The sequence below is a fragment of the Ranitomeya variabilis genome, chromosome 1 (assembly GCF_051348905.1).
Source record: "Ranitomeya variabilis isolate aRanVar5 chromosome 1, aRanVar5.hap1, whole genome shotgun sequence".
Taxonomy (NCBI): domain Eukaryota; kingdom Metazoa; phylum Chordata; class Amphibia; order Anura; family Dendrobatidae; genus Ranitomeya; species Ranitomeya variabilis.
The window spans coordinates 322,114,333-322,139,509 of record NC_135232.1 but is presented as its reverse complement, the minus strand read 5'-3'; the positions used below and the strand labels follow the sequence as shown (position 1 = coordinate 322,139,509).

Sequence of the window (25,177 nt, the reverse complement as noted above, 5' to 3'; positions counted from 1 at the left end):
TTGCTCTTAATAATCGGGCTAGTTCGGCCACTTTGGTTTCCCCTTTCTTTTGCAATTCGGGGTTTCATCCCCGTTTTTCTTCTGGTCAGGCGGAGTCTTCGGATTGTCCTGGAGTAGATGCTGTGGTGGATCGGTTGTATCGGATTTGGGAACAAGTGGTGGACAATTTGAATTTGTCCCAGGAGAGGACTCAGCGGTTTGCTAACCGCCAGCGACGGGTTGGTCCTCGCCTTCGTGTTAGGGACTTGGTGTGGTTGTCTTCCCGTTTTGTCCCAATGAGGGTTTCTTCTCCTAAATTTAAGCCTCGGTTCATCGGTCCCTATAGGATTTTGGAGATTATTAACCCTGTTTCCTTTCGTTTGGACCTCCCGGCATCTTTCGCTATCCATAATGTGTTCCATCGGTCGTTGTTGCGGAGATACGAGGTGCCGGTGGTTCCTTCTGCTGAGCCTCCTGCTCCTGTGCTGGTTGAGGGTGAATTGGAGTACGTTATAGAGAAGATCTTGGACTCCCGTATTTCCAGGCGGAGACTCCAGTATCTGGTTAAATGGAAGGGCTATGGTCAGGAAGATAATTCTTGGGTAACTGCCTCTGATGTTCATGCCTCGGATTTGGTTCGTGCCTTTCATAGGGCTCATCCAGGTCGCCCTGGCGGTTCTTGTGAGGGTTCGGTGCCCCCTCCTTAAGGGGGGGGTACTGTTGTGATCCGCTTTTTGGGCTCCCCTAGTGGTGGCTGGTGGTACTGGAGACTTGTGTGTTCTTTTCTGCCTCAGCTCACCTGCTTCCATCAGTTTTGGGAGTTCCCTATTTAGCCTTGCTCTCCAGTCACTTCCTTGCCGGTCATCATTGTAACCTGAGTCTTTCAGTTGCATGTTCCTGCTACCAGTCTGCTGATCAGCTAAGTGGACTCTTGTCCTTTTTGTTTTGTATTTTTTGTCCAGTTTACAGTTTGTCATTTCCTGTTACTGGAAGCTCTTGTGGACTGAAATTGCCACTCCTGTGTCATGAGTTGACACAGGAGTCTTAAAGTAATTTCAGGATGGGTTTTTGAAAGGGTTTTTCAGCTGACCGTGAAGTCCTCTTTTGTATCCTTCCTCTATCTAGTAAGTGGACCTCGCTTTGCTAAATCTACCTTCATACTGTGTATGTCTTTTCCTCTGAACTCACCGTTAATATATGTGGGGGCTACTATCATCTTTGGGGAATTTCACTAGAGGTAAGCCAGGTCTGTTCCTTCCTCTTCCAGGTGTAGTTAGTTCTCCGGCTGGCGCATGGCATCTAGGCAGCCGTAGGAATGCTTCCTGGCTACTGTTAGTTGTGTGGTAGATTTAGGTCACGGTCAGCTTGAGTTTCCATCACCCGAGGGCTAGTCTGTGATTTTGTGTTTCTGATGTTCCCATGCCATTGGGGAATCATGACACAAGGAACTATAAACAGTGGAGCAAAGTGAACTAAAGTGAGCAGGCCAGAGGTCTGTGTAGACCTAATGGCATGCTCACTTATTATGAGGGGGGAGAGGTTGTGATGGTGTGATATGCTATGTGGGTATCATTTTGTGTATATTTCTATTTTACTTATTTTCATGGTGTTGAGTTATTTGCCATCTGATATTCTCCCCACAGTTCTGTATTGTTATCTCTCCACAGGGTCAGTGAATAATGTTGTTTGCTAATATGCTAATGACATGTTGACCTAGCTTGTTGAAACAATGAGCTCTGCGACCCACCCCCCTAACCTGTGAATGGGGAGGTGAGACACAGAGCAGTCTTGTTTGGAACTGTGAAGTGAACACAGCACGTCAGAGAGAGAAAGAAGGGAATATGGACTGTTATCCTCTGTGCTGGATTGTTGGACTTTTATCCTGTTACTGAAATGCATTCGTGTTCTGGAATATTTTATCCTTTGTGTGATGGATCGTATATATGGACCTTTCATGTTTTGCCTAAATAATGGTATTGGAATTGTTCACTATTCTCTTGCTCTGTTGATTGTGTGATACCGGAGAAGGAACCTGTGACAACACTGTTTCTGTTGACCATACTTTGCCTGACTTTTAGGAAAACAGGCCTGTACCAGACCTATCCACTAGTCTCTCCACTCTGGGTTGGCACACACAAGGCCTATGCTGACCATTCAATGGCTCCAACAGTCTCTCTCTCGCTCTCAACTAACTTACTATAGTTTTTATTTAGGGTGTGTGCAGACAATCAGGAATTGGCAGTGCTTTGGAAGCAGCGCATGCCCGCTGTGTCCAAAGCGCTGCCATCTATTGAACGCAGATCAATCCGCATGTGTTCACTGAACTGTGTGAATTCACCGCGTCTAATACATTCTATGAGTGATATTTCTTTTTGGTGTCTCTGCAAGATAAATAGACGTGCTGCTGTCTGGAAAGACTCACCACATGCCCATCTCCATGGGTGATCCACGGGCGTCTCTGGACGCATAGGGGCATGGGATTTCTTGAAATCCCCTGCACTATCCTGTAACAGCTGGTTGCTGCGGGTTGGACACAGCACAAGTACGCAGAGTCAAATCTGCAGTGTTTACTGATTGTTTGCACATACCCTTAGAGCAACGTCCAGACCTACGGTACTTGTGTAGTTGTAGCGCCCCCACTGCCGCAGGACCGAGGGGTACCCGGTACCGGGCCTCTGAGTCTCTGCTCTGGGGTTGTCACGGTGGCTAGACCCGGTCCGTGACCCTGCTGAGGGGCGCCCAATAATAGGTGTGGATGGTGGTGGTAGTGCGGTACAGTGCCGGTCACAGTAAATAACGAGGACACCAGGTTGCAGTCTCTTTACCTCTTTACTGAAGGCTTCAGGATCCTCAGTCCAAAATACGGTTAACCAGGCTGCGCAAGTCCGGCCGGTCCGATGGCACCTCCAGAGTTCCCTTTGCAGGTGGAAATCTGTGCCTACCTTCTAGCGCTTGTGTGTTGCGGTCCTCCCCTGCTGTGCTCACGGGATAGTCCCCACAACTGTTGTGTCTGTTTCTCGTGTTCCCTCACAACTCGATTCTGATGTTCTTCCACGTCCCCCAGATCTTATGGTTAGGACGCACCCGTATGACGGGGAGGCTCGGAGCTCTTCCGGGACTCTAGCGTCGCCCCACTCCTGTTGTTACCCCCCCTGTGTCTTCCTAGGTCAATTGGGTGAGACAGCCCGCCTATAACTGACTGTCCTGCCGTAGGTTTGAAGTTTGGCCTGGAGCTCTATACTTCCTCGGCGTTCCGGCCACCGGTTACGCGCCTCAGTAGGATGTTGCCTCGTCTTACAGCACGACTCCTACTGGTATTCTCCTTGTTGCGTTGATCTCGTTTCTCACTCAGCACAATAAACCTCGCTTCTTGTCCTTTCTTGGGGTAACGCCGCTATATCGTGCAGGCGCGGTCCCGTAGCGTTCTCTCTGGTTGCTAGGCCTCTGTCAGGATCCCACCCCTGACAGGGACCCCTCTGAATCTTCCCCTACAACACCCTCTGCCACAAGGTGTTGCCTGGTTCCAACCCAGTCAGCTTTCTGATCTAACTTCCTATCCAACCCCCAGTTTTACCAGACTGTGAGGAGTGGCCTAATGCATAGTGCCCTTAGCTCCCCCTGGAGGCCAGACTGTGAAATGTATTGGTGTCTGTGATACCTGGTCAGATGAACTCCTTCAGTGCCATCAGACGTACCATAGCCCCCCTTAGTGGCGGAGCAACAGTACTGCAACGACCAGGACTCTGGGGTGCTGCACCCCCCCCCCCCCGGTTAAATCCAGTACTCCTGGACTGGGAAGAAAACAACAATACATGTCAGCAAAAAGACATACAATTTTTGAAATGCAATACAAGTAAACTTTAACAAAGCTTCCCTTTATGGGAGGTGAGGACACTTGAACGTTACAAACATGGTTAAATATTTAAGTAACATACTATAAATAACTTCTTTTACCCAACCGGGTATTCTACTAAGTGCAAATTTTTGAACAATAATTTAACTTTGCCTTTAAGGACGTACTCGCTGAATCCACTAAAGACCTTCTTATAAAACATTATAAGGCTAATCAACTTTTCTGCATTCTCCTTCTTTACATCTGCAGGACCGCCTGTCCTATCTGCTCCAGGCCTACTGCCTCTCCTTTCTGTTACAGGACCGCCCCTTTCTGCCCAGGCCTACTGCCTTTCTACTACTATACACGGTATAGAACTTATCATCCATCTTTCAGTTCAGGATTACTGAGCCATCTCTGTATGGCTCCTAGGAGGACTCACTGACTAACCCCGTACGGGTTCACTTTCTGTCCTCATTCTTCTATCAACATCATTAAACATTTCTCACAATCAACTAGTTAGCTACATTTAACTTCTTCTTTCAAGACATTATTGCAATTTAACCATCTTAAGGCAACACTGTTCATAAGTGCAATATGTGAACATCCCCTTTAAGAGGGGACCAAGTCTCTATGAGGTAGTGCAACTTCTCAAGCTGCAAGTCTGTTCGCAGTAAGGACTCCGGTGCTGGTTCCAAGACCAATGTCTTCGCAAAGAGTCCTTTCCTTGTGTAAAACCAGTAGAGAGCACCTTTAAGAAGGTGCAAACTATATAGAAAAAGTTTGTAATCATGCATTGTTCATGATTCAGCAGTTCTTTCAATGATGAATAAACAGAAAACAAAACAAAAAGCAGAAGAAGGGATCCCGGGTAAACAAAGGGATCCCTTTAAGAGTTAACCGTGATCGGGTTGTAGCAGCAAAAACATCAGAAGGACAAACAGTTAACTATATACAAATGATGAAGCATTCTTGCTTACTCAGTTTCTGGCAGCGCAGGGGGCGGTCTCCTTCCGGGTCTCACCAGGCCAACGGGTCGCGTTGGTGTAACAAGGACCGGTCCCGGCTCCAGCAACGACAGGATCCCTCGTCGGGATGCCCTCTTTGCTCGTGGGCGAGCGCCACCCAGAGGCACGTGGTGGGCCCGGACCTCCCGAGGTTCCGTGAGGGCGGGTTCCATCACCTTCCCTGCAGGAGACTCATCCCCGGATGTTCCAGCAGCAGCCTGGAGTGCTACGCACCGTTGGACGCCCTGAGCCATCCAGCCAGTTTCGCCGGTTTCCCTGCTCCACCGGGTATAGGTCACTGCGTCACCAGGCTCCAGGTCGCAATCGTACCTTCCCCCGCAGGGCTCCACTTCTTCTCGGTCAACACGAACCTGTAGTGGCGCCCCGATCTCTTGAATAACTCCCCTTCCTTTCCGGGAGTTGAAGGACACCACAACACCCCAGTGTGACGGCGGGGTCTCTTCGACGCTCATCAGATCGACCTGGGCTGCAGGCTGGGGTCTGTTCCGCCATGCCGCCATCAGGCGCCGCAGGTGTTCTGCCTCCGGCAGGATCCTCAGGCCCTGTGCCTGCAGCTCACACTCTGCTGCAGCTGGGATGGAGGAAGCAGGGGACACCGGAGTTAGGCGGACCTCCGTAGGCTGGCCCAATCGAGCGGTCACACGTGCGTCGGCCTCAAGGCGACGTGCTATCTGCCAGGCCTCGGCTGCGGCCACACACTCCTCAGACGGCGGCCAGTTGGGTCTGCCCATCGGTAACTCCGTAAGGGCCAGTCCCTGCAACGATGGGGCATCTGGGGCTGTGTCGGGTGGTACAACCTCATGCTGGGTCGGGTCGTTCCCACGCGGTACTCCCGGCGTCGCCATCTTTGGTTCCTCTCCAGTGTCCTCTTCCCGCGGTCTCTTTCGTGGGCGGCCCCGTCTCCATGGTCTCCACCCTCCAAAGAGGATGAGAAGGCGGACCTCGGCTGTTGACGGACACGTCCTCAGGATGCAAAAATGTTTAGACTGGGCGGCCATTGTCATTCGCGCTCTTCAGCTGGTCCACGCCTACTCCACGCCCCTCTTCTTCTCCTGCGCTCTCCTCAGCGCTGCAATGGCGGCGGTTTTTGGCGGCAAATGGCAATCCACAGTCTTTGCGATAAGTCACAGTCCAAGTATAATAAATCACAGTTCCAAGGCACACATGACCTGATTCTTCAGGCTTAAGTAGATCCTGTTCGTGACGCCAAGTTGTAGCGCCCCCACTGCCGCAGGGCCGAGGGGTACCCGGTACCGGGCCTCTGAGTCTCTGCTCTGGGGTTGTCACGGTGGCTAGACCCGGTCCGTGACCCTGCTGAGGGGCGCCCAATAATAGGTGTGGATGGTGGTGGTAGTGCGGTACAGTGCCGGTCACAGTAAATAACGAGGACACCAGGTTGCAGTCTCTTTACCTCTTTACTGAAGGCTTCAGGATCCTCAGTCCAGAATACAGTTAACCAGGCTGCGCAAGTCCGGCCGGTCCGATGGCACCTCCAGAGTTCCCTTTGCAGGTGGAAATCTGTGCCTACCTTCTAGCGCTTGTGTGTTGCGGTCCTCCCCTGCTGTGCTCACGGGATAGTCCCCACAACTGTTGTGTCTGTTTCTCGTGTTCCCTCACAACTCGATTCTGATGTTCTTCCACGTCCCCCAGATCTTATGGTTAGGACGCACCCGTATGACGGGGAGGCTCGGAGCTCTTCCGGGACTCTAGCGTCGCCCCACTCCTGTTGTTACCCCCCCTGTGTCTTCCTAGGTCAATTGGGTGAGACAGCCCGCCTATAACTGACTGTCCTGCCGTAGGTTTGAAGTTTGGCCTGGAGCTCTATACTTCCTCGGCGTTCCGGCCACCGGTTACGCGCCTCAGTAGGATGTTGCCTCGTCTTACAGCACGACTCCTACTGGTATTCTCCTTGTTGCGTTGATCTCGTTTCTCACTCAGCACAATAAACCTCGCTTCTTGTCCTTTCTTGGGGTAACGCCGCTATATCGTGCAGGCGCGGTCCCGTAGCGTTCTCTCTGGTTGCTAGGCCTCTGTCAGGATCCCACCCCTGACAGGGACCCCTCTGAATCTTCCCCTACAACACCCTCTGCCACAAGGTGTTGCCTGGTTCCAACCCAGTCAGCTTTCTGATCTAACTTCCTATCCAACCCCCAGTTTTACCAGACTGTGAGGAGTGGCCTAATGCATAGTGCCCTTAGCTCCCCCTGGAGGCCAGACTGTGAAATGTATTGGTGTCTGTGATACCTGGTCAGATGAACTCCTTCAGTGCCATCAGACGTACCATAGCCCCCCTTAGTGGCGGAGCAACAGTACTGCAACGACCAGGACTCTGGGGCGCTGCATAATTACCACTTGTTTCTCTGAATCTTCTGATCTCACACTCTTACTCACCAGCTCCACTGGCACATGCTCCAGAACTCACTTGTTTCTGCCTTTGTGATGCTACCCGAAGAGGGTTTACTTTCATTTAGCTTTAGGCCATGTGCACACGTTAAGGATTTTTCGCGTTTTTTTCACGTTTTTTCGCTATAAAAACATGATAAAAACGCGAAAAAAAAACCGCTAACATATGCCTCCTATTATTTACAGGGTATTCCGCATTTTTTGTGCAAATGTTGCATTTTTTTCCGCGAAAAAATCGCATCGCGGAAAAAAAAGCAACATGTTCATTAAAACTGCGGAATTGCGGGGATTCTGCACACCTAGGAGTGCATTGATTTGCTTACTTCCCGCAGAGGGCTATGCCCACCATGCGGGAAGTAAGCAGATTATGTGCGGTTGGTACCCAGGGTGGAGGAGAGGAGACTCTCCTCCACGGACTGGGCACCATATAATTGGTCAAAAAAAAGAATTATAATAAAAAATAGTGATATACTCACCCTCTGATGGCCCCCGAAGTGTTCCCGCCTCTCCGGTGCATGCTTTCTCTTCCGTTCCTATAGATGCCGGTGTGGTTCAGGACCTGTGATGACGTCGCTGTCTTGTGATTGGTCGCGTGACCGCTCATGTGACTCACGCGACCAATCACAAGCCGCGACGTCATCGAAGGTCCTGAACCACACTGGCATCTATAGGAACGGACGCCGCTGAGATCGGCTGTCTGCAGAGGGTGAGTATAACCATTTTTTAATTTTTTTTTATTATTTTTAAACATTCTATCTTTTACTATAGATGCTGCATAAGCAGCATCTATAGTAAAAAGTTGGTCACACTTGTCAAACAGTATGTTTGACAAGTGTGACCAACTTGTCAGTCAGTTTTCCAAGCGATGCTACAGATCGCTTGGAAAACTTTAGCATTCTGCAAGCTAATTACGCTTGCAGAATGCTAAAAAAAATGCGAAAAAAACGGAAAAAAAACGCAAAAAAAAAATGCGGATTTCTTGCAGAAAATTTCCGGTTTTCTTCAGGAAATTTCTGCAAGAAATCCGGACGTGTGCACATACCCTTAGGGTATGTGAACACGTCAGGATTTCTTGCAGAAATTTTCCTGACAAAAACCGGACATTTTTTCCAAATGCATAGAATTGCGGGAAAAACACAGAAAATCCGCAAAATTAATGAACATGCTGCTTTTTTTTACCGCGATGCGTTTTTTTCGCGGAAAAAAACGCACCATGTGCACAAAACATGCAGAATGCATTCTAAATGATAGGATGCATAATGTATGCATTTTTAATGAGTTTTTATAGCGTTTTTACTGCGAAAAAACATGAAAAAAAAACGCAAAAAAAACTGAACATGTGCACATAGCCTTAGGCAGGGCCGGACTGGGACTAAAATTCAGCCCTGGCATTTGAAGTCACACAGGCCCACTTGTCACATGGTGACTGTATAATATCTTTGTACACTTGTAGGCTACAAGAAGTGAGGGGAGTGTAACACGACTATATAACATATAATTACAGCTGTATCCAGCATTACAGCTCAGCCCCCATAGAATGTAATACAGCACAGCCCCCATAGAATGTAATACAGCCAGCCCCCATAGACTATAATACAGCACAGCCCCATAGAATGTAATGCTGCACAGCCCCCATAGAATGTAATGCAGCACAGCCCCCATAGAATGTAATGCAGCACAGCCCCCATAGAATGTAATGCAGCACAGCCCCATAGAATGTAATACAGCCAGCCCCCATAGAATGTAATACAGCCAGCCCCCATAGAATGTAATGCAGCACAGCCCCCATAGAATGTAATGCAGCACAGCCCCCATAGAATGTAATGCAGCCAGCCCCCATAGAATGTAATACAGCCAGTCCCCATAGACTATAATACAGCACAGCCCCATAGAATGTAATGCTGCACAGCCCCCATAGAATGTAATGCTGCACAGCCCCCATAGAATGTAATACAGCCAGCCCCCATAGACTATAATACAGCACAGCCCCATAGAATGTAATGCTGCACAGCCCCCATAGAATGTAATGCAGCACAGCCCCCATAGAATGTAATGCAGCACAACCCCATAGAATGTAATACAGCCAGCCCCCATAGAATGTAATACAGCCAGCCCCCATAGAATGTAATACAGCCAGCCCCCATAGAATGTAATGCAGCACAGCCCCCATAGAATGTAATGCAGCACAGCCACCATAGAATGTAATGCAGCCAGCCACCATAGAATGTAATGCAGCCAGCCACCATACAATATAATGCAGCACAGCCCCATAGAATGTAATGCAGCACAGCCCCATAGAATGGAATGCAGCACAGCCCCATACAATATAATGCAGCACAGGCCCATAGAATATAATGCAGCACAGGCCATAGAATGGAATGCAGCACAGGCCCATAGAATGGAATGCAGCACAGGCCCATAGAATGGAATGCAGCACAGGCCCATAGAATATAATGCAGCACAGGCCCATAGAATGGAATGCAGCCAGCCCCATAGAATATAATGCAGCACAGGCCCATAGAATGGAATGCAGCATAGGCCCATAGAATATAATGCAGCACAGGCCCATAGAATGGAATGCAGCACAGCCCCATAGAATATAATGCAGCACAGGCCCATAGAATGGAATGCAGCCAGCCCCATAGAATATAATGCAGCAGAGGCCCATAGAATGGAATGCAGCCAGCCCCATAGAATATAATGCAGCAGAGGCCCATAGAATGGAATGCAGCCAGCCCCATAGAATATAATGCAGCAGAGCCCCATAGAATGGAATGCAGCACAGGCCCATAGAATATAATGCAGCAGAGGCCCATAGAATGGAATGCAGCACAGGCCCATAGAATATAATGCAGCAGAGGCCCATAGAATGGAATGCAGCACAGACCCATAGAATATAATGCAGCAGAGCCCCATAGAATGGAATGCAGCACAGCCCCCCCCCCCCCCCGATAGCTCCACAATCCAGTCATCACTCATTGATAAAAAAAAAACAAAAAAACACTCTACTACTCACCTTTCCTCCTGCCCCGCGCTGCTCTGGCTCTGGTCTCAGCAGTCGCAGTCTGCCCGCCCGGTCACACAACAGGTGCGCGATGATATGACGTCATCGCACACCCGCAGTGTCAGCGGCAGGCAGAGCGGGGAATGATGGGAGAGGAAGCGTCAGCAGAAGCTCTCTCCTCCATCATCGCATTCAACTGTACCGGCGTCTATGACGCCGGTATAGTTGAATGCGGGGCCGGGAGTGCGACGACAGCGGGGAGAGTGTGCCGACAGCGGCACACTCGAGTGGCCCACTACTGCCACCGGCCCTTCTGGCATTTGCCAGAACTGCCTGATGGCCAGTCCGGCCCTAGGGCTTCTCTCCGCATCTTATCTCTTTGCGCTGCCGCATTACAATGTTATTCTTCTCATAAGAGTTACATTTGCAAAACTTCAGCCATGAACTATTCTAGTCATCCTGCACCTCAATTAGAGAAAAGACTTTATTGTATACTAGGTAGTTATACCACAGCCACAGCTTGACTTTATTTGCCCTGATGTAAAAACTTGATTTTCTTACCTAATCATGTAGATAAAATACCCTGGAAAAGGCAAAGTGGCTTGTTTGTGCTCCCTGGCATTTAACAGTCCGGGCACATGGCCTTTCATATGTATCTTGACTCCATTAATATTTTCTATTTTTTATTATATTTATTGCATATTTGGAGACCTTTGATTTGCATTCATTATTTTAGAATATGTGTAACTTTAGAAACAACATGTTCATGCAAAATAAGAAAGATATTTTTTTCTAAATCACCGTTCACATTGTTCACATTTGGAGACCATGACAGAACCCGATGGCCTCATAAGCAATAAAGTCCTTTGGGCACAGGTAGCATCAGTCTAACGGTACGCTCACACAAGCGTATAACACACATGGCCAAGTGCTATCCGATGTTTTATTGGATAGCACTTGGCCCAATCTTATACTATAGGGCAGTGTCGACTTTTTTTCTCACGTCAATTTGTCATGAGAAAAAAACTGCAGCATGCTGTGAGTGCATCCTATAATGGGACCATGAGCACCCAAACAAGTCTATGGGTGCGTGTGAAACTTTATACTGTTATTCGAATGCACTCTGTTATCCACAGACTCAGACAATGGAGAAGATGGAGAAATTAAAGCACCACTCACAGAGTCATAAGCTATCAATAGAACACTATGAAAGCCAGAAAGAGGCCATAATGAGGCTCTCATAGACTTGTATTGAAAAGTGACCTCCATGAAACACTAGAGCTGTGAGCAGGTAACTTTTCGCAGGAGACCGACAGGAGAGGCAGCGAAAACAGATAAAAATGCCAGAACTTGAGACAGGGGGCAGGGGACTCACATTTAAAGCACCACTCCAGAAAAAAAACACTGGAGTGGTGCTTTAAGTTCTCCATTGTCGCCACACCTATGATACGACTCATACGACTGCAGCCATATGCTCAATACTGTATATGCTGCATTTTCTGCAGCCATGTTATCAATTGAGACTTCAGCAAACCCTAACTGAAAAAAGTTTCACAGAGTCAGAACAGAGATCTCATACTACCTCTATAAAAGCAATTGACAAGAGATCAACAACAATTGAAATAATCACTTGAGGTTAATAATAGCAGGACTGTTGGGAGACAGGATGGAATCACAAATTAGCACCAAGTACCAATAATCTCCATAATTACAGGGATTTTTTCTATAAGAGAGGTCTCTGTATGATGTATTTGTCTTTATGTGAAATTCAGATCATCCCAGACAAGCCAGACGGTAAGTTTACTAAGTTTTAGATTATTAAAATAAACCACATACAAATGAAAGGAAAGTATCAGTTACATGATTACATTTCACAGGATGGATAAAGACCATACAGGCATGAAAAGATAGAAGAAAAGCATTCTTCCTCATTCTCTAGGATGAAAAGCTTGTAACTGGATCCAAATATGCTTTACATGTTGAGCTGCTAAGAAAAGATAAGAAAATATTGTTCTCTCTAGTTGTATATTACAAATCTGTCTCATTTCCATTTGTCTGCCATCCTTCTTGGCTATGCTAAAGTAGAGATCAATCCTGATGTTTCCTACATTTTTGTTAATTTTTATGACTATTTTGGCCATTAGCACTGTAATAGGTTCAATTGCCAATTCAATCATCATTGCTGTAAATATCAAAGATAAGATCAAGGGGAAAACGCTAAGTCCTTCAGATCAGATTTTGCTAATGATGGGCATATCCAATGTCTTATTTCAATTCATAATGATCATAAATGATTTTCTTAGCTTCCTTGAAAGTGATCTCTACTTCTCTGAAGAGATTTATATTCTATTCTCAGCCATTATCAATTTCCCAGTGTTTACCAGCTTCTGGTTAATGGCATGTCTATCCATCAGCTACTATTTCCAAATTTTCATTTTCACTCATCCATTCCTTGTGCGACTGAAGTTAGCAGTGTTCCGCTGTATCCCACAGCTTCTAATCACTTCAGTTCTTGTATCACTAGCGACATGTATACCTGTGATCTGGAACACAATCCTAGACAATCAAGGATTCAACATGACAAGTATTCGGAGTATGGAAGCCTCTTCTCCTAAGTTGACCTTGGAATATCTAATCATTAGTAACCTCATCAGTTGCTCACTGCCACTAATCTTAGCAGCAGTTTCCAATGGTCTTATCATCATGTCTCTAGTAGCTCACACCAAGAAAGCAGTCAAGAATGCTAAAGGAGATCTTAGTGCCAATACAGAAGGTCAAGTGAGGGCAGCAAGGACAATAAGTTGTCTTCTTTTGATATATGTTTGTTTCTATATATCTGAACTACTGTTATTCACTGAAATCTTTCTACCAAGTAGTCCAGGATTATGTGTTTGTTTGGTGATCATTTACAGTTATTCTCCTGCCCAGTCTATTGTCCTTATTTTTGGAAGCCCTAAATTGAAACAAGCCTCTATAAGAATAACAAATTGTATTCAAGGTTTAAATAAAAAAGTGGACACTACACCAACTGTTGACTTTATCAAGGTCAACATTAAGGGGTCTGTAAAGGTACCTTCACACGAAGCGACGCTGCAGCGATAGCGACAACGATGTCGATCGCTGCAGCGTCGCTGTTTGGTCGCTGGAGAGCTGTCACACAGACCGCTCTCCAGCGATCAACTATGCCGAGGTCCCCTGGTAACCAGGGTAAACATCGGGTAACTAAGCGCAGGGCCGCGCTTAGTAACCCGATGTTTACCCTGGTTACCAGCGTAAAATCTAAAAAAAACAAACAGCACATACTTACATTCACGTCCCCCAGCGTCTGCTTCCTGACTGACTGAGCGCCGTACAGTGAGAGCAGAGCGGTGACGTCACCGCTGTGCTGCTTTCACTTTCACTTTGCGGCGCTGAGTCAGAGGAGGAAGCAGACTGCAGGGGACGCAATGTGAGTATGTGCTGTTTGTTTTTTTTACATTTTACGCTAGTAACCAGGGTAAACATCGGGTAACTAAGCGCGGCCCTGCGCTTAGTAACCCGATGTTTACCCTGGTTACCAGTGTAAAATATCGCTGGTATCGTTGCTTTTGCTTTCAAACACAACGATACACAGCGATCGGACGACCAAATAAAGTTCTGGACTTTATTCAGCGACCAGCGACATCACAGCAGGATCCTGATCGCTGCTGCGTGTCAAACGAAACGATATCGCTAGCCAGGACGCTGCAACGTCACGGATTGCTAGCGCTATCGTTATAATGTCGTTTCGTGTGAAGGTACCTTAACTCTCCAAACAGAAGAAAAATATATAATACAGAGGACAAGTGATACAGGAACACTAAAAAATACTGGTCAAATCCTAAATGTGTATTCTACATCAAAATAGCTTTCAATGGTTATAATCAAACTTCTACATTACATATAAAACCCATCTCATGGCAGGCATTGCCACTGTCCAACCAAAGTGAAAACATTATTTAAATTGGCCTGTGACCATGTTTTTTCAGTATGAACTTCTCAGAAATAATAATAGTACAATTTGAATTAATCTCCAATAGCACCATATATTGCCTAATACATGTAGCCACAAATTCCATTAGAAAAGAATGCACCTAAGAATAAAAAATATTTAAATGTTTGATATATTTGACATAAGTGATGATTTTTTACTAGTATTTTCACCAACAATTTGCATTCTAGTTTTATAGCAACTTTCTTTTTAAAATTATTTTTATTATGATGATATTCATAACTTTGTACAACATATAACCAAGAAAGTCAAGAAAGACAAGTTATCACAGGGATTCAGTCCTTATACAAATATTAAAAGGTTCAGCAACACTTTAGACAAGGTACAGTGTAGTCCAAGGCATGGGATGATAATTATTTAAGAGAACGGATGAGCCAAGACCAAACTTCAAGTAGGGGCTTGTATTCTGAAAGGGGAGAGATATCAAGAAGACTGTTCTCGCATATATCTTTTGCAAGTTGTTGATTTGGGATCCACTATAGGTTAAGTGTTACTGTCACGGGTGTGTCAGGTGTGACAGTCATCCTGCATCCGGCTGTAGAAGGTCTTTGCGCTTAGCTCAATCACCTTCTTGATTTTTGCATCTCTGTTATGGAGTGATATCCTTCTCCCTTTAGGATCCAATAGTTACCTCCACCTTCTGCTGCTAATCACACACCTGTGCTAAAGTTTTAAATATATTCAATTCCTGCAGGATGGTGCAGGTGTTAGCTCATACTTGTCTCAGTCTTGTTGGAAGTTCTGTCTTTAGTTTTAGTGGGGACTGACTAGTGCCTACCCTATCCCCTTCCTTATGTGGTTCCTATCGCTAGGGTCAGGCAGGGATTAGATTCCTGCTCGGCGATAGGTGCAGAACCTATATAGGGACATTTAGGGCAGACAGGGCGATTTTAGACCTGCGTAGGGGTCTCCACTCCCCTCTTCCCTAGTGTTTTGGCTCCCCCTTCCCTCTTTCCATTGTTGCGCACTTACTTATCCTTCACTCAGAGTGAGATTTGCATATTCAGTTATTGTTTTAGAGATTGATCTGTAGGTAGCAATGTAAGTCCCTACATTATGAAAAGATTTATCTTAAATTAGTTAACTCGTGGGTCGCAATAGGGAGGATTTTGTTTCAAGTGTTCAAAGAATAGATGGGGAAAACTAGGGGATGAAAATGGGGCAATGGGGAACATGTCAGCCAGTGAAGTTATAATAGAGAGATCAATGAGATTTGGAGATAGGATATTCCACCAGGATGAAACCTTTGTGTAGAGAGATCAGTTGAAAGCTAAGACAAGCTTATGGGAATAGACTGGAGAGTGGCGTAATATTTCTCAGGCTTTACCAATACAGCGAAAGCTAAATAGTTTATGTATGGAAATGGCTGCTAACTCTCCTAATCTATAGATATGGTTGACTTTGATCATCCATTGAGCCACTATTAAATCGAACCTGTCAGCTGCTTTGGCCGATATAAGATGCAGCCACCGCCTTTCAGGACTTATCGACAGCATACTTCAAAGAAGTCGTTTACCCCATGTATGCTTTATAACACAGTGAAATAAAATTATGATATAAAAATGAAATAACAAATGCAACCATTTTCTGTCTCGAAATTGCCTCAATTTCTTCATCAATTATGTGGTATATATGTGCTATTGCTATTAGCAAATTCCAGATCGGCCGGTGCCAGCAGTGGGCTGGTGTAAACAGTGGGCCAGTGCCAACAGTAGACCAGTCGTAAAGTGGCTCATCCAATGAGTGCATGTTCTTGTCCTTCTCTTCTATGTATCTTACTAAGGCTGACTTCAAACATCAGTTTCTTTTGGCACAACTGCTATCCATTATTCTAGTGGATAAGTTATTAAACCATTACAATGAATGAACCCTTTCTCATGTCCTTTTTTGTGAACAATCGGAGACATGTCCTACTTTGATCTTTTTTGCAGATCAAACTTTCCAAAGACCTTCTTCAAAAAAAAAGACAGCACATGGATGTCACATGTATTTTACTGATTAATTGTACATATGACCCAAATGGGTGCAACACACTGACAGAAAGTGCGATTTTTAAATCTGCAGCATGTAAATTTTTCTTGCGATTAATGTATGTATTATTTGCAGATTTTCACCATGGACTTGAATGAGATGCGAAAATGCTCAAATAAAAAATACATATGCAGTTTAAACACTTCCAAAACAAAGAAGTTTTATTTAAAACATGGCGTACTAAAATAGGGCAAAAACTGCAGCTGAAGACAATGTGCTACAAATGTATGGGAAAATGCACTCAAAACTGCAGTGAAAAAACACTAGAAACCTAATTTAGCTAATTCATGAAAGAAAAAAGCAGGAGATGTCAAATCACCAGCAATGCTAACACCTGTGCCGCGAGGAGAAATAGCGCACGGAGCTGATCAGGCCAGGATTGCAAGAGCTTCATCTTTATAGTCTGGTCTGTCATGTTTTAACAGTCACGATTTTTATGTATTTGTGAAATAAACTTCCAGTTTTTTACTTACCTGAGGATGTTTCGCTGGAGAATCTACTTTCCTTCAATTTAGTTAATTGGTGTAGAAATCTGCAGCATAAAAAATATGCACCAAATACTCATTGTTGAAACATACCCAAAGGATACGTGCCCACAATCAGGAATTGCTGCTGTTTTGACGCTGTGTATTTAAGCAACGTCAAAACCGCAACGGCCAGATGTTACAGAATAGTGCATGTCCAGTGTATGTGTATGAGCGCCTGCGGATCACCGGCAGAAACTGAGATGTGGCGCATTTAATAGAAGGCAGCGTTTTGGAAGCAGCGAAAATACGCTGCATCCAAAACGCTGCTATTTCTGGGTCATTTGGTACATAGCCTTAGAGCTCATTCAGATGAGTGTATTATAGGTCCATTTACTATCAAATGTGTTATTAGTATATTATGCAAATCTGATAACATACGGACATCATAAGGAACATTGCAAGTCAATATGGCATTTCATATGAGCATTTTTACATATGGACCAATAGTCTGCATGCAAAAAAATCGCAGCATGCACAACTTTGATCCATATTCCAGATCGGATTTGCCCATTATAAGTCAAGAGGTGCATAAAAAATGGATCACAAACAGGTTACAATCCGTATGTAATGTGTTTCTAACTGATTCATTACAATTATTAACATAGGAAACTGTGGTTGGCCTTTGTTATTTATTAAATTGTTCATGTAAAAAATGGATGTAATATGGATGTCCAAAATGGACACAAGAAGGTAAAAAACAGACACACGGATCACATATGGATTGCATACAGATGAAAAAACAAATGAAAAATCACCAGTTTTTTTCTAAAGGAAAAATCAACGACTTTGCATGCGCCAATCTGAACCCAGCCTAAGACCCCCTTCACGTGTCCGTTTAAAGAAATGTAAGCATGAGACGGTCCGTTTTTACAATTCCTGTAGTTTTCTGTTGGCTATCCGTGTGCCATACGTGTGACACGTACCGGCATACAATGCAGAATAGAAATTACAGATTTTTATGTGTTAAAGATGTGGAAAGATATAGATACGTAGATAAATAGATAATAAATAGATAAGTAGATATCAGTCACATATCTAATTTGTGCCTTGCATGTGTAGCTTACTGTACATCTTTTAACCTAATAAATAAATGGAAAGAATTACATGGAGATCCCCCTATTAATGTAACCAGCAAAGGTGAAGCAGACAGCTGAGAGCTGATATTATCAGGCTGGGAAGGTCAATGGTTATTGGGCCCTTCCCAGTCTAACAATACCAGCCAGCAGCCACCACAGAAGGAGAATGAAAATCTTTCCTTTTCCTGTCATTTACTATCACTTATGCCTGGGCAGAGAGGTGGGTGGGATTATGGACGTGGGAGCAGTGCATATTCATTTTGGATTCACTATTAGCGATATCGGTGCAGAGGGGTGAGGGGGATTATGGAAGTGGGGAGCAGTACATATTCAGTTTGGATTTACTATTAGCGATATCGGTGCAGTGGGGTGAGGGGGATTATGGACGAGGGGAGCAGTACATATTCAGTTTGGATTTACTATTAGCGATATCGGTGCAGTGGGGTGAGGGGGATTATGGACGAGGGGAGCAGTACATATTCAGTTTGGATTTACTATTAGCGATATCGGTGCAGTGGGGTGAGGGGGATTATGGACGAGGGGAGCAGTACATATTAAGTTTGGATTTATTATTAGCGATATCGGTGCAGTGGGGTGAGGGGGATTATGGATGTGGGGATCTGTACATATTCAGTTTGGATTTACATATGCTTGACTAGCAAACGCACGGCTGTAAATTCTCTGGTGCTTACAGCAAGAAAACCGGAGAAGCTACAGCAATAAAAGTTACATATTCTGAAAGGGTTGCCCAAGCTCTCTTTCAGAATACCATTAGTATTGTACTAAAAAATCTGACAAATTCCCATTAAGGGTGAAATGATCTTACTATTGAAGTTTCCACAATGCATGTCGAAAAGGATAGACTTCCATTCTAGCTTCCAATGACATTTTGCTCTGCACCATGATCACCTTTGGGGGCATCACTCCTGGGATTTTGATGTAGGGTGGTATAATGTATTCTGGCTGGACCACTCTAGTCTTGATTCCACACTAACAATTCGGCATTACACTGATTTAGTTGACCGCATGTTGCTTGTGCTACTGTGAGCAGCCTGTGTGAACTAAACATAGTACTACAAGCTGCAGTGTCTCCAGACTTGTCTCCCATTGAGCACATCTGGGACATAGTTAGTCAATAGTGATGGGCGAGCACTAAAATGCTCGGCTGCTCGTTGCTCGGGTCGAGCAAATTGGAATACTGGGGTACGCGACCCGAGCAATGAGCCCAATGTAAGTCTATGGGAAACCCAAGCATTTTTGCCGCAATCCCCCAGGGGGTCCTTTTAGGGTCTAAAAACATCTGAAATCGATGGCAAAAGTGCTCAAATGACATGTGAACATCATGGGGAAGACCCCTGGAAGCATTTCTGACTCCTAGGTCACAGCTGTGACCAATGTTGTCAGAGTGTGACGACACTTTTACAGCAGCACACTAAAACATACAAAAACGAAACCAAAATGGATTTTCCTGGGAAATATGTTAAGGAACAACCTTTTCAGGGTAATAATTTGTGTGTAACACAAAATAAAGACCCCCCTGTAACAGGCCAGATTACCCATCCCCCCGCCCAGAATATACCTGGGGTTAAACTGGCCTAGGCCAGAATATACCCTGGGTATATCATGGACTAGGCAAAACTATACCCCGGGGTATAGTTTGGCCTAGGCCGGATTATACCCCTCTGGGTCAAAATATACCCCAGCCGCTGTAGATCAGATTTTTCACACTTTTGAGAACCATTGAGTGATATACTTAATAATGAGGCCCCAGTCAATACACAGGGGCCCCAGACAGTGCAAGAGGCTCCATACATGGCACAGGGGCCCCAGACAATGCACAGGGGCCCCAGACATCACACAGGATTGACTGATATACTCAGGAATGGGGCCTCAGACATCGTACAGAGGGTCCCAAACAGTGCACAGGGAGTCCCAGACAGTGCACAGGGGGGCAGAGTCCCGTGTGCTGTCTTGGGCCCTGTGTGCTGCCTGGGGCCCCGTGTGCTGCCTGGGGCCCTGTGCAGTGCCTGGGGCCCCAATGTGCTGCCTGGGGCCCATGTGTGCTGCCTGGGACCCCGTTAGCTGTCTCTGCCCCCCGTGTGCTGCCTGGGCCCCTGTGTGCTGCCTGGGGCCCTGTGTGCTGCCTGGGACCACATTTGCTGTCTCTGCCCCCCGTGTGCTGCCTGGGGCCCCTGTGTGCTGCCTGGGACCCCGTTCGCTATCTCTTCCCCACCGTGTGCTGCCTGGGGCCCCGTGAGCTGCCTGGGGCCCCGTTATTGAGTATATCACTCAATGGTTCTCAAAAGCGTGAAAAATCTGATCTACAGCAGCTGGGGTATATTCTGACCCGGAGAGGTATAATCTGGCCTAAGCCAATTTATACCCCGGGGTATAGTTTGGCCTAGGCCATAATATACCCGGAGTATATTTTAGCCCAGAGGGATATAAACTGGCTTAGGCCACTTTAACCCCAGGTATATTGTGGGTGGGGGGTTAATCTGGCCTGTTACATTCCCCCCAAAAAATGTACCTCCACCACTTGGGCTATGTTCACACGTAGCGTTTTTGTTGCGTCTTTCAACTTTAGCATTGCTTTCAACCAATACAAATGCATTCACTGGGAAATGTCAATGTAACATTTAACAACCTTAGCTGGCCATGTGGTGTGTGACACATCATCAGACCCATCTTGTTTCATTTATGAAGGAGGGACTCTTCAAGTCACAAAGCCTATTTTTATAGGGGCATCAGGCGGCATTAATATTCTTTAAGGGCCATTATCAAACAGTGGGTCTCCTATACTGTTATTGCCTATGCAGTGAGTGGCTGGGCTGCAAAAAATTAGGACGCACCCCAATACACCTTTCACGAGACATACAGGAGGGCCTCCTGAAAAAATATTCCCATTATAAGAAAGTGGATCTCCCATAGTGTTTGCCTATGCATTGAATACAATGCCTGCCCCAAAGTTGCATGCACCCCAATAAGCCTTTGAAACGACGTAGTGGATGGCCACAGGAAAACCAAGTTCACATTATTCATTTGGTACTCCCGTACTGTTTGCTTATGCATTGAATGCAATGCCTGCCCTGCAACAAATTCACATGCACCCCAATTAGCCTTTGAAACGATGTACTGGATGGCCACATGAAAACCAAGTTCACATTATTCATTTGGTACTCCCATACTGTTTGCTTATGCATTGAATGCAAGGCCTGCCCTGCACCAAATTCACACTCACCCCAATAAGCCTTGGAAGAGACGTAGAGGTGGGCCCAGGGGCGTAACTACCGCGGTCGCAGCGGTCGCAGTTGCGACGGGGCCCAGACTACTTAGGGGCCCCATGGACAGTAGTGAAGCCGGAGAATGAAATGACCCATGATTGCACCATTTGTGAGTGACCCGCGGCAGGGAGCCGTCACCGCTCTCTAATTATACTTACCTACTCCCGGCGCGGTCCCTGGAAGTCCCTGCTTCTTCCAGCGCTGCAGATTCTTCCTGCACTGAGCGGTCACATGGTCCCGCTCATTACAGAAATGAATATGCGGCTCCACCTCCCATAGAGGTGGAGCCTCATATTCATTTCTGTAATGAACGGGACCATGTGACCGCTCAATACAGGAAGAAGATGCAGCGGTGGAAGAAGCAGGGACGCAGCGCCAGGAGCAGCCTGCAGGTGACTGGTGGTGAGTATACAGCGCTGCGCAGCGCTGGGCGATATTTACCTCTCCTCGTTCCGGTGCGGCTCTGTCATCAGCGTCCTCTGGCAGTGACGTTCAGGTCAGAGGGCGCGGTGACGTAGTCAGGGCTGTGCTGGCACCAAACACCATGTTGCAGTGCAGGAGATTCCTGCAACAGTCCGAGGCGTATCTAGGGGAAGGTGGGGGGGGGGCCCATTTGGAAGTTCGCACCGGGGCCCATGACTTTGTAGTTACGCCACTGGGTGGGCCTCCTGAAAACAATGTTGCCATTATTAGGCAGTGTGTCTCCCAAAGTGTTTGCCTATGCAGTGAATGCAAGGCCTGCAAAAATTAAGAGACACTCCAATGCCCATTGAAAGAGATGTGTTGGATGGCCTCATAAAAAAAATGTTCCCATTATAAAGGAGCGGGTCTCCTATACTCCTATACTTGACAAACATTTTCCCCTGGGGGTTACACATCATTTTTTTATCTGTTTTTTACTGGCATCATAAACACCTTTGCCAAAAACTAGAGTGGCTGTTGCATCATGGAATACGTTGACCCTGGTGTTCTGGTGGTGGTGTCTTTAGAGATGTGAAGGATGTCCTCCTATGAATCTATTCCCAATTTAAAGCAGCGGGTCTCCTATACTTGGACTGCCCATACACTAAGTGTATGGGCTGACAAACATTTCCCCCTGGGGGGTACACATTAGCTTTTTTTTTTTTTTTTTTTTTTACGGGCATCATAAACACCCTTGCCAAAAACTACAGTGGCTATTGCATCACAAAATATGTTCACCCTCATTTTCTAGTGGAGGTGGATGATGAGGATGAGGAGAAGGAAGAGGATAACACTGAATAGCCAAAAATCAGGAAGCATGTACCCATGTGTGGGTGTGAAGTGTATGGTCTGACAAATCATTCCCCTGGGGGTACTAATTTTTATTATTTACATTAGAGTGACTGTTGCATCGCGGAATACATTCACCCTGGTGTTCTAGTGGTGGTGGATGATGAGGATGAGGAGAAGGAGGAGGATAACACCAAATAGCCAAAATTAGGAAGCGTATACCCATGTGTGGGTGTGAAGAGGTGCATGGGAATACATCTGCCAAAAAATGACACTGTATTCGAGATTATTTTTTGCTGTCATTCGGTGGTGTACAGAAGTCTGGCCCAATCCAGCCCTTGTTCATTTTGTCTAAGAGTCAGCCTGTCAGCATTTTCAGTTGACAGGCGGATGCACTTATCAGTTATAATTCCATCACGGGCACTAAAAACCCGCTCTGACAAAACGCTAGCAGCAGGGCAGGCTAGGATCTCCAAGGCATAGAGAGACAGTTCATGCCACATGTCCAGCTTGGATACCCAATAATTAAAAGGCATAGAGGAATCACGGACATTGGTACAGCCAGCAAGGTACTTCCTCAGCATCTTCCCAAACATTGCACTCCTTGTGACAGTACCTCTCGCCTCTGGGCCAGGGCGATGGGAGGGTCTGAGAAAACTCTCCCAGAACTTTGCCAGTGTTCCCCTGCCTCTGCTGGATTGGAGTTGCGTCTCTCTCTCCTGTGCTCCTTGTTTATCCAACGAACTATGACGTCTGCCGCCAGTGTTCTCAGATTGCAATTTTTTTAGTAATTCCGCAAGAAGGGCCCTCTGGTGCTGCACCATTTTAGTACTCCTGTCTGCCTCTGGAAGAAGAGATTGAAATTTCTACTTCTAGCGTGGGTCTAGAAGTGTCACCAACCAGTAATGAGTGTCACCAAAAATTTTCATAATGCGAGGGTCACGGAAAAGGCAGCAAGGGTCACGGGAAAGGCAGGGCAACATTAAGTCAGCCATGTGTGCCAGACTGCTAAAAGGCAACACTTCCGTGTCCTCACCAACAGGACAACTGACCATGCTGTCCTCCTCCTCCCTGTCCTCAGGCCATCCACCTTGAACAGATGGTATGACAGATGTGCTTGTAGTACCGTCTATAGCGCATGAAAGTAGCTCCTGTTCTTCCTCCTCCTCGTCTTCCTCATTGTCTACCAATCCACGTTGGGATGACATGAGGCTGGGCTGTGTGTAATTAGCCTGTATAGTTCCTTGCTCCATGCCCTTATGCTCTGCCTGCAATGCATCCTCTTTCATTGCGAGCAGAGAGCTTTTTAGAATACAGAGAAGTGGGATAGTTACTCTAATTATGGCATCATCGCCGCTCACCATCTTGGTGGAGCCCTCAAAGTTTTGTAGGATGGCACATATGTCTGACATCCATGTCCACTCCTGAGGTCTTATGTGTGAAGTATGAACTGAATAAAGATGGCCTTGTTGATGCTGGTAGTCAACAAATGCCCTCTTCTGCTCACAAATCCTTTCCAGCAGTGTAGAGTTCCAATGCGTGGGGACATCACACACCAGTCGATGAGCCAGAAGCTGCAAATGCTGCTGAAGCATGACAAGGGTGGCTTGAGCTGTAGCTGACTTTCTAAAATGGGCACACAGGTGGCATACTTTCACAAGCAGATCCGGCAGCTCCGTGTAGCTTTTGAGAAACCATTGAATGTTGAGGTTAAGCACATGGGCCAGGCATGGTACGTGTGTGAGCTCACCTCGCCTCAGAGCCGCCACCAAGTTCCGGCCATTGTCACACACGACCATGCCTGGCTGTAGGTTCAGCGGTGTCAGCCACAAATCTGTGGCTCTTACAGAGCTGTCCACAAATCTTCAGCATTGTGCGATTTGTCACCTAAGCAGATTAGCTTCACCACAACCTGTTGCAGCTTGGCTGAGGCAGTGCTGCCATCTTGTGACTAATGTGCTCATTTCAGAGATGGAGGCTGAAGAGGAGGAAGAGGAGGTGTAGGAGCTGTAGACTTTGGGGGCAACCCTGATTGACATAGGGTCCGCAATCCTTGGCATCAGGAGGACGTTTTCCATCCCAAGTTCCGACTGGGTCCCGGCTTCCACTATGTTAACCCAGTGTGCTGTCATCGAGATGCACCATCCCTGCCCACAAGCACTTGTCTATGTGTCTGTGGATAGGTGGACTTTTCCAGTAACAGCATTGTTGAGGGCACGGCTAAAGTTGTGCGACACGTGCTTGTGTAATGTTGATACGGCACACTGGGAGAAATAGTGGTGGCTGGGGACTGAGTACCTTGGGACGGTTGCCGCCATCAGATTGCGGAAAGCTTCCGTCTCCACGAGCCTAAAAGGCAACATTTCAAGAGCATGTAGAAGAGAAATGTGTGAATTTAGTACTGTGGCCTGTGGGGCGTTGCCTGCGTTTTTTTTATTTTTGTTCCAATGACTGGGACAAGGACGTGGACGTGCTTGATGATGATGCTAGTTGACTGGGGGCAATGACAGGTGGAAGAAGCAGTGGTGTCACCCGCAGACACTGTTCCTGGAGTCTGGGGTTTGGCCCACAAAGTCGGGTACTTTGCTGCCATGTGCCTGATCATGCTGGTAGTTTTGCTACCCCTGCTGATGCGGGCATGGCATGTGTTGCAAATGGCCTGTTTGGCCAGACTCATGAAGACAGAACAGTTGGACTAGCATCTTCCATCATGTTAGTGTTACAGGGAACGG

General features: G+C 46.3%; 1 protein-coding gene across 1 annotated transcript; it reads left to right on the top strand.

The window, feature by feature from the left end:
* The first annotated feature begins 12,343 nt into the window (after nucleotides 1-12,343).
* On the top strand, nucleotides 12,344-13,348 carry LOC143795137 (taste receptor type 2 member 40-like). The gene has a single exon (XM_077280999.1). The coding sequence runs from the start codon at nucleotides 12,344-12,346 to the stop codon at nucleotides 13,346-13,348; it is 1,005 nt and encodes a 334-aa protein (XP_077137114.1).
* The last annotated feature ends 11,829 nt before the right edge of the window (nucleotides 13,349-25,177 follow it).